This window comes from Pleurodeles waltl, chromosome 2_2, assembly GCF_031143425.1.
Source record: "Pleurodeles waltl isolate 20211129_DDA chromosome 2_2, aPleWal1.hap1.20221129, whole genome shotgun sequence".
Lineage (NCBI taxonomy): Eukaryota > Metazoa > Chordata > Amphibia > Caudata > Salamandridae > Pleurodeles > Pleurodeles waltl.
Window position 1 is genome coordinate 368,945,943 of NC_090439.1, and position 16,934 is coordinate 368,962,876.

At 45.1% G+C, this 16,934-nt stretch overlaps 1 protein-coding gene across 4 annotated transcripts in view; it reads left to right on the plus strand.

Moving 5' to 3' along the window:
• The first annotated feature begins 12,354 nt into the window (after window positions 1-12,354).
• NETO1 (neuropilin and tolloid like 1) overlaps window positions 12,355-16,934 on the plus strand; it is a 766,912-nt gene continuing 762,332 nt past the window's right edge. The window contains exon 1 of one of the 4 annotated variants that reach the window (XM_069219884.1): window positions 12,355-13,937. In XM_069219884.1, coding sequence (XP_069075985.1) covers window positions 13,910-13,937 — 28 coding nt within the window. In that variant the 5' untranslated portion in view covers window positions 12,355-13,909. The remainder of the gene's footprint in view (window positions 13,938-16,934) is intronic. The other 3 variants (XM_069219887.1, XM_069219886.1, XM_069219885.1) reach the window with 3 other exon arrangements.

Below are 16,934 nucleotides of genomic sequence, written 5' to 3' on the forward strand. Positions count from 1 at the left end.
CCCTGGGAGGTGGTGATCCCTGGGGCAATAGGGGGGCCACTTGACCTTGCGTACTAAATACTAATGAAGTCCCAGGGAGGTGGTGGTTCCCAGGGTTGGAGGAGGGGCTGGGCACCCCCCTATTTATGTTATATAGCCCAGGGAGATGGCCATCTCTAGGGCAGTTGGGGGGGCTGGATACCCCTGCTTCATAACCAATTTATCCCCGGGGAGGTGGTGGTCCATGGGGCATAGGGGGGGCGTTTGCCCCCCTGCACATAATTTCCATTTTCTCCGGGGAATTGGCCCCTCCTGTGGCTGAGGGGGAGGCCAATGAGCCTCCTCAAGACCTAAACATAAATTAAACCCTGTGAAGTGGTGGTTCCTGGGATGTAGGGGGGCAGGAGGCCCCCCTGCACTAAAAAAAAAGAATGAGCCTGGGACTTGGCCAACCCTGGGGCTTAATAACCATGAAGCATTTTTGTTAGTTTTCATTGGATCCACAGTTTTGTTGAGTATCTGGGCAAAAATAAAAAATAAATACTTTTAGCTCAGGGGTCAGGGTGTCTGTACCCTGGCCCCTTTTCTTTTTTACATTTTTGTCTGGAACTCATCTACCAAGTCCCAAGATGGCTGCCAACACTTCCTGGTTGAAGTGGGGATAAATTAGATCGCTGCACGAGATCAGGAGAGGCCACAAATCCTTCTTGTTGCTATATATACAATTTATTCCCCCCTTAATTTCTCAAAAAACGACATACATATAGATGTAGATATATATAAACATAATAAAAAAGTGTTCAGTAGTTTTCGAGATATTAAATCCAACAGTGTATATCTAGAAGCACGAATACTTTGCAAATAGTCCTGATCTCGTGTTGACCTTTGATTGACTGCAGCCGTTCAACCAAAAAGTTTGGGCTGCCATTTTAGGACTCAGGCCCTGATTTATACTTTTTAGGGCAAAACTGCACTAACGCAGTTTTGCACCAAAAGGTTTAGCACAGGCTTGCACCAATTCTGTGCACCAGCCGTGCACCATATTTATGGAATGGTGCAAGCTGGTGCAAAGGGTAGGCTAGTGTAAAAGAAAATGATGTTATTCGGGTGGGGCTGGCGGTATGGAAGAAAGGGGTTTTGAACAAAAAAATGACGGTAGGCAGGTTAGAGTAAAAAAAATGACTCTGACCTGCCTAGAGTCAAATTCTGACGCAAAACCATCCATACCACATGACTCCTGTCTTAGAAAAGACAGAAGTCATGCCAACCGCCCTAATGGCCAACACAGTGGACTTTAAAAAATAAAATAAATTACTTACCTGTACTTACCTGGGATGGGGTCCCCCATCCTCCGCTGTCCCTCTGGTATGGGTTGGGGTGTCCCTGGGGCCTGGGGAGGGCACTTGTAAGCTTATTCCATGGTGTTCTATGCCTTCCCTGACCCAAGTGTTAACAAATGGGGCAAAGCAAGCTTTGCCCCATTTTATGACCCACCCCCCCACCTCCCATGCACCATTTTTTCATGGGAGTATAAATATGTTGTTACAGCCATAGAGTCATTTTTTGCATGGGAATGCATCCCTTGCATCTCATTAGGGCAATGTAGGTTTCCAAGTCTAAAAAATGACTTTAACTCCATAAATTTGGCGCTAGATGGGTCTAGCGCCAAAGTATAAATATGGAGTGTGTTTTGCACCAAATTAGAGCTTTAAAAAATTATGCTAATTTGGTGCAAACAAAGTATAAATATGCCCCTCAGTTTCAGCAGAGTCCCAAAATAAAACTGCAAAAAAAGGAAACAGGCAACAATAGGAATACCCTAACCCCCTGGCCTTGGACGAGGGGTCACCTGCCAGGGAGACTAAGCATTTTTTAAGTTCATGGTGAAATATGCAAGTATTTGTGAATTTTTCTATGAATTTTAAAGAACAAGCGTGCGGTCTCCCGTGCTTGCTTTTAATTTTGGCCTTCGGTGGGCCAGGTCGTTAGGGCATAGTTATTTTTAAAATTAAGGAGGTGGTGCACTGGACTCACTCCTAGAGCTTATAAACACCCCAGGGGCCACCACCTCCCCAGGACTACATTTCAAACATATGCAGGGGATGCCTGGACACCCCCCCCACGCCCTGGGGCCACCTCTTCCCCAGACCTATTTTTAGAAAATGTTAAATCAGTTAAAAAAACAAAGGTTACATGGACATTACAGTGAGGTTGTGAATTTACTTGCACAAAACCATAGAAATTCAGCACTTATAGGTAGAGTTATTTTAAGTAACCATAACTCACGCCCTAGGTAGCTATAACTCGTGCTCCTGCCATGCACAGTTTTTCTTTATTAATTTGAGTGCTAATGTTTAATTTATTTTTTTAATGATGTAATAGAAGTTGTCATGAGTGCTATAATATCAAGGATAATCAGAAGTGCATGGCAAGGGTGCAAGTTATGACAACCTTACAATACATAACCCTCCACCCCCAGATGATTTTGGTCCCGGGTATTGCATACCCTGGGCCAGACCTTAATACAAATTCATGGCTGGCTCTAGAGCAGTGTGACCGATGCCACTGCATCAGGTGCTTACTTCGGGTGGGGGCATCATATTTGCAAGTTTATTATGGTTTCAAATGCACCTGCTCCACTTTTCTTGTCTCCAGCAGTTTTCAAGCATCATTAAAAATTTCAAGACAACTCTCTGAATAATGTTCTTTCTGGAGAGAGATCGGAGTATTGTCTAGTTGAAGTTCCGACTCATCATAAGATAGTGCTAGCACAGAGGGTTAATATTCCTGCTGCAAAAAAAAAGTCTACCATGCAAATCACAAAGTGCATGTAATGTGAATAGGTCAGTTGGTTAGTGATTTCATCAGAGAGAGAGTGGTTTTGGAGGCTTGAGGGATACGGTTAAAGGGAGTTAGTGAGGGAATTCAAGGCAGAAGTAGTCATTGGAGGGGCACTAACAAACATTGTTGCACAGGGTGCCACCAGCACTAAAGCTGGCCCTGTATAAATGTTATCTTATTGGGGAAGAGAGCCTATATGACTCCCCTCCCCTGGCCAGTTTCAGCCCTGGGGACCCCATCCCCCAGGGTCCAGATTCAAATTTATTTTTAATGTGGAAGGGAGGACACACGCCCCACCAGGCCAATTTTGCTGGACAGAATTACACCAAATTTGGCACAAAGGTAGCTCTTTGTCAAGGCCCTTTTTAGATCGAGTGTGCAAGCACTCTGATGTGTCGTAATCTATTTGTGGGCTTTTAACCATGCCCACCACATGCCCATCACTATCACTGGTTCATGAACTTGCTTTTCAAAAATTACTTATTATCATTGGTAAATGCTTTACATTTGCCAATATGTTCGACGACAAATGAACTTCTTTTTCCTTTTGTATCTCTCCTTTGCACTCATGCGTGTCGCGGCAGAGGAGCTTTGAATCAGCTCAGTTATGCCAACTGTTTTACTTTTCATTTTCAATTTCTGTGGCAAGAAAAGTCCAGTTAGGAATTGACAACACTAATAGCTCTAACTCGAGCAAACAGGAGATGCATTGCATTGCAAATGCTTGTTGTTAGTTGATGTAAATCCGCTCAGTAGTTTTTGAGATTTTAAAGAAAATTCAAATTTGTATATATATGGATGTGAAGTCTCTGCAAACTCTCCCAAATCTCATGCTGAGATTTGATTGGCTGCCAACACTTTAACAAGGAAGTGGTGGCAGCCATCTTGGGACTCTGCTTCAGCCAAGTCCCTGAAAAAAAGATAAAAAATAAGAAAAGAGGCCAGGGTAAGGACACCCTGACCCCTGCGATTGTTTTTGGAAAAAGCCCCTGGTAAGGCCAGGTGCCGGGGGGTATTGTTTAAAAATAAGTCTGAGACTATTGAGCCCCAGTGACCACCACTTACCTCGGGGTAAATGTTTGTAATGAGGTGTCACCTGAACACCTCCCCCCGAAGCCCAGGGGACAACACTTCCCTGGGGCTAAATATCAGTAATGGGGAGGCCTTCCACACCCCCCATTTCCAGGGGACCACCACCTCCCTGGGACTAACTTTAACTCTTGGTGGGGCTTCATGGACTCCAGGATCCATGGATCACGACCACCCTGGGACCAAAATAACTTTTGAAAATGGGAGGGGGGCCATGCGCTCCCCTCCTGGGCTGTATATGACCCCGGGGACCACCACTTCACTAGGGTGCCCATGAAAGCAGAAGGAGGGGGCCACACAGCCGCCCTCATCGAGCCATACATGGCCCTGAGGACCACCACCCCCCAGGGCCAACAGATGCTATGTCCTGTGGTGCCCACCTCTAGGACATAGCTGTTTGCTCTGACTTGGCGGGTGCTTTAACATCTCCCATCAAGTCTAAGCAAACATAACTTTGCTCCCAGGAAGTGAGAGCAGTCAAACATGTCTCGCTTCCTGAGAGCAACATGTTTGTCTGTTTTACTGCCTGCAGAGATACAGGCAGGTAAACAGATTAAAAGATTGCTCTCATAGACAGGGACCTGCATGTTTAGCACATGACAGTATGTGACAGCAATACAGGCTCCAGCAGAAGGCGGGGAGCAAGCTGGGGCTGTGGGGGCATACAGGCTCCCACGCAGTCCCCAGTGGTGGTGAATGGGTTCCCTGGGGGGGCACCCTGGCAACATTGCTAGGGTGCAAGGGGATGGGATCCCTGTGGCTGACATAGGCTTGGGGGGGCATGTGACCACCCTCCCCCAACAATATATAATATATTTGAAGACTGGGCCCCGAAGGATAGGGTTCCTGGGGCTGAAATCAGCAGCCTGGGGGACACATGGCCCCCTCCTTCCACAATGAAACATAATATGAGGGAGCGCCCACAAAACAAAGAACGACTTACTTTATATAAAGAAGAGGAAGGACCCTTGTTTGGTGCAGATGTAGTTTTTTGTAGTTTCATTGGTCTCTCTATAGGAGGATTCATGTCATCACAGAACTTTGGAGCAAGACACACGAGTCACAATCACAACACCAAATAAACACAAAGTCACTGGAGACATGTCCTTGTGGTTCACAACTCAGCTGTAGTGTAGAATACACACCGGGCATTTACCCAATGCATCAGAAAGAGAACCACTTGGGTAGATATTTTGTGCAAAACTCTGGGCTCTTGTTGGATAAAAGAGCAGGTGAGGTTATTTTGTGGCTAGCTGCTGACACACCCACACAGACATATACCCACTCACAGACGTACTCAGACACTCACTCAGAAACTCATGCACCCACTCACAGACCCACTCATACACTCATGCACCAATCACAGACCCATCTAGAAGCTCATGCACCCATTAACACACTCACAGTCCCACTCAGAATCTCCCACTCACAGACCCACACCGACACTAACGGTGACACTGTTACACCCACACCCAGAGACTCCCTCTCACACCTACTCTCACACCCACATATACCCCCTCACACCCACTCTCACACGAATCCAGACGCTGTCACATCCACTCTCACACCCATAGACACCCTCTCACACTATTCTCACACCCAGAGAGACAGGCCCTGCGGCCCACCCCTGCCGGGCATGGCCAAAGGCCATCCACACTGTGTTTGGAATAACATATAATAATTAAAATTACTTGACGTTGAAAGAAAACATACACATTCAGTGAAAAAACAATAGCAAGTCACTGAACAAAACAAAGGCTACAGGAATGTGATAGTTAGGAGCTAGAATTAAATAAAACCAATCAAATTTCACTTAAAAAATCAAAGGTTACAGGGACATTATAGTTAGACTCTGAATTTACTCACTCAAAACCACAGAAGTTGAGCAGGTATAGTTAGAATTATTTCAGGTAACTATAACTAGCACCCTAAGGTAACTATAACTCACGCCCTTGACATGCACTGCTAATTACTACAGATAGTAAAGCACTCATGACAACATTTATAACGTCAATAAAAATATAAATGAAACATTAGCAGTCAAATTATTATTGAAAAAAAACAGTGCATGGCAGGAGCATGAGTTATATTTACCCTAGGGTGCGAGTTATAGTTACTTGAAATAACTCTAACTGTTGAATTTCTATGGATTAGTGCAGGTAAATTCAGAACCTAACTATAACGTCCCTGTAACCTTTATTTTTTAAGTGAAAATATTTATACTTACACTTATGGAGAGCAGAGTGTAAATGGATTATCCTAATGGGAACTGTGAGTCCTTGGGGGTTAAATGCAGATGCAAAATTACATGTCCATTTGTACAGAAGATTGACGAAGCAAATAACTTATTAGGATGAGATGATCAATAAAATGAGAACTCTAGCTTAGGAAGCATGATTGTTTAAAGATGGACATATACATGTATTTTCCATTAAGTATTTAATCATGAAAGGACTAATGCAAAATGATGATATTGAGTTAGGCATTCGAATTTGTATTTATACTCTAGATGTCTGATAAGGAGTATTGATGATAAGGGTGCTATGTTCTCCTGATTACCTATGTTATTGATGAGGGTCCTTTTGACTACAACATCCTTTATGAGAGCATTAGCACTTTGACTAAGTACTTTTCTCAAAATGAGAAACATATTAATAAACTTAAGGATACTGTAACAACCTAGAGGTTAGGAATTCAAATTTGTATGTGATTTTTTTTTTCTATATTTACAATTAGTTTTTTTTTAATTATGATGTTTTTAATAAGAAACATATGCACTTTAATTAAGTACTTTACTTGAAATTAGGAAAGTATTTATTAAATTGGTGGTTGAGGTTAGGAGTCCGAATTTGAGATTTATACTTCAATTATTTGCATGTGCACTTTAATTATTGGATTAGCATATTGATGATAAGGATCCTGAGGACTATGACAAAAGCACTTCTTTTATAAAAGCACATGCACTTTGATCAAGTACTCCCCTCATAATGAGAAAGGTATCTTTAGGATTTATATTACTGTGATAGCTTGGAGGTTGAAAACCGAACTTGCATTTTCACTTTAATTAGCTGATTGGCCATAGTATTGATAAGGGTCCTTTCGATCATGACAGAAAGAATAATGTTTTTTGTTAAGAACTTCATTGAAAATGAGAAAATTAAATAGAAAATTAGTGGCATTGTAACAGCCTAGAGGTAACCTAAGTCCCAGATTTCCTAAGGCAATAGTGGGAGATATATTGATATTAGTTAAGAGATATTTATATATATAGCCTCCTATGATATGCAACATGATCAAAAGGCAGACATCAAGGACTTAGTGCTTTTATAAGATGTAATTGGTACTTCACCATGGAAAACAAAGACCAGGATGCTGCCATAGTGAGTATGATTCATGCATATTATCAAACAACATTGTTGGGGAATTTTAATGTAAACAATATAGTTCTAATGGCACACCCAATGTGGAAAATCGGAATATTACTGGGTAATACAGAACATGATGGTTAACGCTCCAGTGTTTTTGCAATATGTGTGAGGTGGGAGTTGTTTTCATGTAGCAAAAGGCACTCTAGACCACAGAACTATGGCCAGTCGAAGGCTTTGGCCAAAACTTGTCCCCATTTGTATTTATTTGCACCGATCCCTTCATGGTTTAAATCAAATAAATAAGAATTGAATTACAGATATGGTGGTGCGTGTGTGTTTGTGTGTGTGTGTGTGTTTGTGTGTGTGTGTGTGTGCCCTAAGGTAAATATAACTTGTGCCCTCGCCATGCACTGCTAATTACCCCAAAGATTACGGCACTCCTGCCATATTTCATAACATCATTGATAATATCAATGTAATGCTTGCAGTAAAAATGTTGACAAAAAAACTGTGCATGGTGAGGGCGTAAGTTATAGTTTCCTTAGGGCATGAGTTATAGTTACTTGAGGTACCTCTAACTATAATGGTCAATGTCTGTAATTTCATATGTTTAATATGTGAGTCTAACTATAACGTCCCTGTATCCTTTGTTTTTTTTTAAGTGAATATATATATCTATATATATATATACATATATATATATACATATCTATATATATATATACATATATCTATATATATCTATATATATAGATATATGTATATATATATATAGATATATATATATATATATATAGATATATATATATATATAGATATATATATACACATACATATATATATATATAGATATATGTAATATATATTATATAGATAAACATATATGCATATTTACATACGCATATATGTCATTTGAGATGTCATCAGAGGTCTCATAAATGATGCCATAGAACATGTCATGAGTGATGTAATATGTGCAGTCATAAGCAGTGTGTGGCGGGTGTGCAAGATAACTGGTGGATTATTAGGGATTTAATGAAACAATAAATGCTATGTATAAATTAAAGCTATGTGTGAGGAAACCAACAAAAGCAGGGCATGTCATTCTACAAGATATGTTGTGTGTCTGTGTGCCAGTGTGTTTGTGTTGATTGTGTGTCTCTGTCTGTGTTTTGCACTAATTAAGCCTTGAATAGTTACAGTGAGAGGGTTGTGGAAGGTGATATGTGGGCATGAATTTACAAACTTGAATAGTGAGGTGATAGTAGATACTGCAGTACAGGCACCACTTCCTTCCTGCTGTACAATATATATAATATACAATATATATACCATATAGGGTCCTCATAACTTTGATTGATGGAATACTTGTATTAATCTAAACTGCGGGTATTTATTTGGGGCTAAAATCATGCCCATTGTTTTATTCTCTCTCCAGATAGGGGCCAGCCATATGCATATCAAACCTAGCCCTTTTGTAACAGTAATAGTTGGACCTGGCTCTTTCTGCAGGGTCACCCCAGACTTTTGGCTATCCTCTGTCTTCCTTTTCTGAACCTGTTTTTGATAGCTTTTAGGACTCTGTGCACTTTGTCCCTGCTAACTAGGGCTAAAGTGCTTGTGTTCTCTCCCAAAAACATAGGGGCATATTTATACTCTGTTTGCGCCGGAATTGCCTCGTTTTTTTTTACACAATTCCGACGCAAAACTAACTCCATATTTATACTTTGGCGTTAGACGCGTCTAGCGCCAAAGTCCATGGAGTTTGCGTCATTTTTTAGCGTGGACACCTACTTTGCGTTAATGATATGCAAGGTAGGCGTTCCCGTCTAAAAAATTGACTCCGAGGCATGTGCGCCGTATTTACACTCCCGGGCAAAAATCACGCCTGGGAGTGGGCGGGTCAAAAAAAATGACGTCCAGCCACTTTTGCGCCATTTTTTAGCGCCTGGACAAGGCAGGCGTTAAGGGACCTGTGGGCTCGGAAGGAGCCCAGAGGTGCCCTCCCATGCCCCCAGGGACACCCCCTGCCACCCTTGCCCACCCCAGGAGGACACCCAAGGATGGAGGGAACCATCCCAGGGACATTAAGGTAAGTTCAGGTAAGTATTTTTTTTTGTGGCATAGGGGGGCCTGATTTGTGCCCCCCTACATGCCACTATGCCCAATGACCATGCCCAGGGGACAGAAGTCCCCTGGGCATGGCCATTGGGCAAGGGGGCATGACTCCTGTCTTTGCTAAGACAGGAGTCATTTCAATGGGGGTTGGGAGTCGAAAAATATGGCGCAAATTGGGTTGAGGCGAAAAATTTGCCTCCGCCTGACTTGCCCCATTTTTTGGCGCCCATGCTCCATATTCCCCTACGCCGGCGCTGCCTGGTGTACATCATTTTTTTTAACGCACACCAGGCAGCGCCGGCGGCTAACGCCGGCTAACGTCATTGCATAAATACGGCGCCCGCATTCAGAATGGCATTAGCCGGCGCTAATTTTTTTGACGCAAAACTGCGTTAGCGCAGTTTTGCATCAAAAAGTATAACTATGGCCCATAGTAAAATTGTCCTACATCTAATTGGAACTTTTAACTTACTTATACATTCGTAGTGTATGGTACTCCATGTACCCTAGGCCTGTAGGTTAAATGTTACAATTTGGTAGCAGCACTCATTGGAAGACCCACTGAAGTAGCTTTTTAAACATGTCTCAGGCTTGTAAATTAAATGCTACTATTGGGTAGTAGCACTTGGGAGAGCCACCGAAGTAGCTTTTTGAAACTAGTCACAGGCCTCCTGATGCAGCTTGTAGTACAGTTATAAACTGTTATATTTACCTTGCAAAATACTCCCTTTGCCAGGCTTTAATCTTCCTTTTTAAAACTTACAAGCCACCCTAAGGTAGACTCTAATGTCTTATAGGGCAGGGTGCAAAAAGCAGGATATGTGAGTTTATCATTTACATACCCTGGCTGTGAAAGTCTCCTAAAGTCGTTTTTCAGTGTTTTAAGGCCTATCTCTCTCATAGACTAGCATAGGTTTAACTTTTTTAAGTGTTAACTTTAGATTGGAAGCAGATACAAATGCTTTCCACACTCAAAAGAACAGTAATTCAAAATCATCTTTAGTGGTATAGGCATATTTTAAGTTAGTATTCTGAAAATGCCACTTTAGAAAGTTTACATTTTTATGCCTAAACAAATTGTGCCTTTCTGCCAGTGTCCAGAGTCAAATGACTGGCTATTTTGTGGCGTTTTGTGCATTCACCCCCGACAAATTCACAAAAGGACCTTGGGTGTGGGCAGAGTGCTCTTTCCCTAAGCAGGATGTGCTGCGGGTTTGGCACTCAACCTTCTTGGGCTTCAAAGGCGCAGCCTCTGGGCATGCCAACCCTTTTTTTGACTTGTAAGGGCTGCCTGCCCTGCCACTGACAATGCAACTCATACCTAAGTCTGTCTGTCTTTTGTTGAATCTAGCCATTTTGGAGCTAAAACCAGAAAAGAGGCCATCCCACATGCACAGGCTGGCAGTGGAGATATATGTGACACTCTCAGAACCTTAATTCAGAACACCCCTGGACCTGTGGAAGATTGAGAAGAAGGGCTGCCCTGCTTGCCTGATTCTTGAAAGACTTCCTTGTGGTGTGAAGAAGGAAGTTTGGACTGCCTTACTTTGATCCCAGGCTACCTTGAGTGACTCAAAGGATCAGTTGGCTAGCCTCCTGTATTAGCTACTGTGACACACAAAGCTTGCAGAGGCCTCCCTGCAACTGCCCAGATGAAAAGCACCAGCTGAACCTGCCTGAGCCCTGCTGCTGTCCTCTGCTGAAGCGAGTCCTGATCCCCATGAGAAGCCACTGACGTCCTGGACCCTTAACTGTTATAGTGAAGGCTCCTCCTTAAGAAAAAGGTGAAACTCTTGAAGTTTGGCCTCCTTCTGAACAAAAACAGGTCGGTTTGTGCCAAAACTCTGCCAACTGCCAACAAAAACCATCAGCAACAACCAGCAATGCAAGACCTGCCCCTTACGCTACAACTAAGCCAGTCCACAAAAACTCTCACCATAAACCTCCAGTAAGAACTGGCTCTTCATGCTACAGTTATAACTGTCAGCAATGCTGGACCTGCTTTTCACACCGAAAGCTTCCTGTTCACAACCCCCTCCCTCCTCCAACACCAATAGAACTCTTCATGCCAAGTTTGAGAAAGTAACTCTTCAGCGAGACTAACCTGCTCCCTATATCTCACCCATTCTCCTACGCGGTCAGCCTGAACTTGTGACTTTCCCACAGACTAGTGCGACCCAGTGACTGTGTTGAACTTTCCTAGTGGCGCTTCTGTGATTTGATATTGATGAGCGCTGTCGTGCGATGCTTCTTGCTTGATTTAAAATTGTAGTCCTTCTTTTATCTTTGTGAAATGTCCCTTTTTTGGTATTCAAATCTGGTCGCCCTATACAAAGGGCATCATGGCCCAGAACGTGGCTTTAGTAATTACCTATGTCTGAGATTAAATCAAGCTTTCCACCTGCCCAGGTTAATTCAAATATTGCGCCAGTCCCTTGTTTTTCTGCATCCCTCTGCAGCACCGTTTCCAGTGCAACCCTTGTGGACAACATTTTCCGTGTCCATTAATGGGATCCAGCGCAGTCAGGGCTGTGGTAGTATACCCTGCAGAGCTCTGTGGCTGGTGAACAGAGTGATTCCACTGTATAGAAAATGTTGGCCCTCTCTGGTACCCCCCCGTGAGCCGCCTCTGCCAATGAGAGATCCCTGCTTCACGCCCTGCCACTCTGTCGAGACTGATCTGTCTCAGGCTCTATTCGCATAAGGGACGACACTTTGCTGATTTAATAGAAGTGAAGCGAATTAATCGAAGACATACATTGCCTTTCTGCGTGCTCTGGGGAGAGAACACTGCCCCTCTCCCAGGTCCAGCTCCAGCATCCTTTAATGTCAACCGGCGTTTGTGCTCACTGTGGACAAGGAAGCAGTGCTCGACAGGACCTGCGCCTACGCGCGCCTGAGACGTGCTAACACTGTGGGAGTGTTAACAAATAGAGAAATGCGCCTCAGTGGTACCTTAGACAGATGTGAGGGGATTCGAGGCATGAGAATTGCTTGCTCTCGTTAGACGCTTGCATAGCTCCTTTCCCATGCTCAGCGCTCCTCTGTCGAGAGACCGCTGTTTGCGGCAGAGCAGGAAAGCTCCCTCCACGACCCTCACCAGTGCTGCAGCAACAGGTGCCGTGTCTACCGGAGCTGCAGGGGCCCAGTGCGCGCAGCTCCCACGCTTGAATAGCACCGCAGCGGCGCACCCCACATCTGCGCGCCAACCCGGCACTTGCCGGAGTCCGACCTTCATTGGACAGGATTAGAGAGCATCCTCCTCCGGGTGTACAGTGCGATGGAGAAAGACAGAGAAAGTGGGAGGGAAGGACCAAGACCTGGTCTCTCCCGCCCTCGCACCCTCTCTGATTGCTCCGCAAATCCTAACTCGTGCCCGCAGGAAAGCCGTCTCTGGTAATCCCTCAGCACTGCCCGCCCCGCCCACTCGCACACTGCTAGCGGACGCGCTGCTTCATAGCCTGCACAGGAGGCACCCAGCTGTATGCGCTGTGGGACCCGCTGCCAACATCAGGACCAGGAGGTAACTTTTTATCCAGGCCCGGGGATGGGTGCAGTCGAAGTGGGGGCATCCAGGCACACGCTGCAGATGCATCATGCCCGCTCCTGCTGAAGGAAACCAGGGAACAGGAGTGATCTTGCGCAGTGGGTGGCCTGCTGGGACGTGCCTTCTTTTTCTATCACTGGGTGATATCCGCGGGGGCTGAAGCCTTTCCGTCGCTCCAAGCAGTCTGGTGCTGGTTTGCCGCAGGTGAACGATGCTGTGCTGCTGCTGCTGCTGTTGTTGGTGATGATCCTCTCCACTCATGAGGGCCGTTTTTGGCCGTTCTTAAGGTATCTCGTCTCCATCCAAGGCTCACCCAGCGTAAACATGATGTGAAGCCACTTTTCTGGTATTTCTGCGCAAAGCTTGTGGCACACTGTAGCCTTACAAGTTGGAGCCGCCGAGTGGGAGCTGATGACGGACTCTTTAATCCCCTGGATGCGGGAGGGGAAGCACCGTAGGATAGTGAGCGCGCCGGTCCCGGGATCATGTGAGCGCTCGGATGTGCTGCTGGTCTGGCATGAACCTGGCGCGGTGGCTTGCCCTCGCGCGGACAGTGCGCGCCCTTTCTCATACGCATGATCACAGAGCCCTTCTCTGAAGTCCATCACCCCGTTGGATTTTTTTGTCCAGTCTGTGCGTGTGCTGGATCCATGCCCAGCCTCTTGCTATGGACCGTGGCCTGGGTGTCCCCGGGCTTGGCGCACTGTTTCATGCTGGTGTTTGCGGCTGGTCTCAGCTCGCATCTGGAGGACAGGCGATGACACCGCAGGTTGAGGCGCTGAGGAAGGCCCACGTCTGAGGCTGCTAAGGAAGAGGGTGCAGCCGGTGCGCGTTGTGTGCGCCGCCTGGGTGTACGGTCCTGCCTTCTCGGATCGTGCCTGTGGCTTTCTCCTCCTCCCCCGCTGGAAGTCCTCCCGCAGCTAAATGGAATTAGTCGAGATCGCAGTCCCTTGTGCAAGGAACAGACATGACCCATGGGCGCAGTTTGTTTCACAGTGAGTATGGTGGCGCATGTGGTGATTTGTGCTGGTGGTGGCCTTTGGGGGCATAACGTGGCCTGCGAGAACACTCACTGTCTTACCGGTCCAGCCGCCGGTTGTAGGGCTGTGCATGATACTCGGGCTGCGCAGCCCCTAACGTGTCTCAGGTAGGTTTGTTGGTGGGATATGGGGGATGGGTTCGGGTGAAAAAAGCTTTCCCTGAAAGTTCAAAGCACGCATGCTTGTAGTTGGCGATGCAGGCGAACCGATGGTTTTATAAGGTTAGGGTATAGGGAATAGTCTGGCGATGTTGGTTGTCAAGTCAGGGTTATTTGCTTTCGGGCCGAAGGCTTCATCAATCTGGCATGGTTTAAAGAGACAGACAGACAAAGACTAGAGAATCTAGCAATGCCGGTGAAGGGAAGGGGGAGTCGAGGGTCGGGTAGGGATGTGGAGGAGAGATGTGAGGGGGGGAGTTGGCAGTTTGGCTATGTAAGTTAGGAGTGAGCGTGTCGATGTAAATCAGCCTCTCTTGTCTTTGCTGTTGAAGAGTGAGATGGCGATTGTGGTAAATTGTAGCATGCTCTTGTGCGTTGAAGGTGTGTTTGAGGTGTGTGAGAACCAGCTATGTGTGCTAGTGGATTTGAGGTGCTCCTTTGTGAAGGAAAGGTTGAGTTCCGCGGTGTGATGTTGGTCTGAGATGTGAGACATTCGGTGCTGCTGAGGTAAAATAGCTAACTTTGATGTGTGCTGGTAGTGTGAGGCTCTCTTGTGGAGGCCAGAGATTCCGTCTGCTGATGGGGATTCAGGGCTGGGGCCTTTAGTGTAGGGCTGAAATGCACACCCGATCGTTCCTATCTGAGGTGGACACGTGAGGCGTATTGTTATTAAGGTGAAATACAACAGCATTTTGGCGGACATGGAAGAACTTAAGGAATTTCGAAATTTGGGAACTGGTCAGTGAGTGATGTGTTCTTTGGGGTTTGGTGTGGATGAAGACTTGGAGGTTTTGGTGCCTTTACCCACAGGCATTTCTGTTTCTGTGATGAATATTTAATGTCAATTTTACAATGTTGGGAACGCATGTTTTCTCTGCTTTACAGGGTGTAAAATGCATCGTTCAATTGCTTGCACTAATATTGCAAACATGCTATTTTATACCAAGCGATACGCGATCACAAGATGCTGCTCTCGACCCAAGAAATCAATGGGGGGCTGGTTTGTGTTTTAATAGGTAAAAACAATCATATACATGTCGCACACACCGTTTTGCGTTGCCTTGTGCACATTTGTGGAAACGAAACGGACAAATTATTTGTTGAAATGATCATAGATATTGAATTGCAACCAGTTGTCTATAGGAATATAACAGTTTATGCGTCCAAGCGAAAAGGTTCCTTCTTCGTGTGAGCTTGGGCGAATTTACTTTAAATACAAAATCGAATGCTATTGCTTTGGTAATATCTATGAATTCCGCTCCCTCCCTCTCTCTCTCGCTCGTTCTCTTGTCTTTCTCTCCATTCTCTCTGGCTATCTTCCTCTGTCTCGATAACTCTCCCCTATGCCCCCTTCTTCGCCACCCTCCCTAATCTTTCATATCTTCCATTTGTTACGAATTCCTCTCCCTTTACTTCTACATGTCCCTTTAATGTTTCTTACTTCTCACACCGCCTCACTTTTATGTGAATAATGCACGTTTACTCAACAAGTAAAGCAGGTTTTGTCAACATCATAAAACTGTCGAGTACACATGCAAAGATAAAAAATGGTTTTCTGCTAATATATAGAACTGTGCTTCTTGCACGGTTTGGCCCGGCGTTGAAAGAATGTTGAAACTTACTTTTGGAGCAGTGAATGTAGTATCATTTTTATATATGCTAGAGTATTTACCTTTAGCTTAAAGAATTCAAGAGCAAACACGTGCCACGTAAAGCGGAACTTTCCGTCCAAACGAGCATCCGTTTCTACCTGTCCAGAGAAGGAGACTGGGAAATGGGACCTTGGCAGCGCCATCTTGTGCATGGCTACTGTCCTGCACAGGCGCTGCCGTCTGATTCACCAGGGATCCGAGGCCTGGAACATGTCCGCAGTGCTGTGAGCAGGCATGCTGCCAGTACCTGTTTAAAAAAAAAACAGTGCAAACTAGATTTTTTTCGTTCAACTGCATCACATCTTATACGTCTGTGCCAAACGGTGTTAACACCTATGATGGTGTGCTGTGACCGCTGGACGATTTGAGGTGGAGGCTGAAACGGCCCCAACCACATAATTTAGGGTGACTCACAGTAAATGCAAGGAAGGAGCTTTACTGCAGGCGCACGGCTTTATAAGCCTTAAAGGCATGGCACAACCACCGCCTAGGAGAGATGCCTTCACATTTTAAAAGCAATCCACTTTGCATAGCCGATGCTTTCGCTGCGCTACATCACACTGAGGCGACGAAAGGTTGATGTGTGACTGATTGTTTATACATCCTTTTAAGTCCGTCCTTCCTTCCTTCCTTCTTCTTTCCCAGTGCTTCTGTCTCCCATTCTTCGCTCCGTTTTCATATTGTTTCGTCAGATTATCTTTTTGATTCCCCCAGATTTCTTGCATTCTTTATTTTTCCTACACTCTCTTCACCACCAGTCGATCCCCTTGGTATCAGTCTCCCCATGTTCTTCTGATCTCAGTCACTATGAAGGCATTGGGTCTGTCTCCACATTTTCCTCAGTCTCATTCTGTCTTTTGGTGTGTGTCTGCTTCACTTTCCTCTACCACCCTTATTGTGGTCCTCTGCCTTTATTGTCACCCTCCCCTAATGCTGACTTGGTGTCACTCTGATTAATTCGCCTTGTTTTTCCCTGTGTTACTCTGTCGGCATTTCGTTCTGTCCATATGCTATTTTTTATTTGTCAACAATGTTTGCCTCAGCTCCTTGATGTCTTTCTCTTTGAAAAGAAAGGTTTCTCTCCTGGTTTGTGGCCTGTTTTTCCCTGACCCCACTCCTTTGTGGGTTTTATTTGCCCCTCT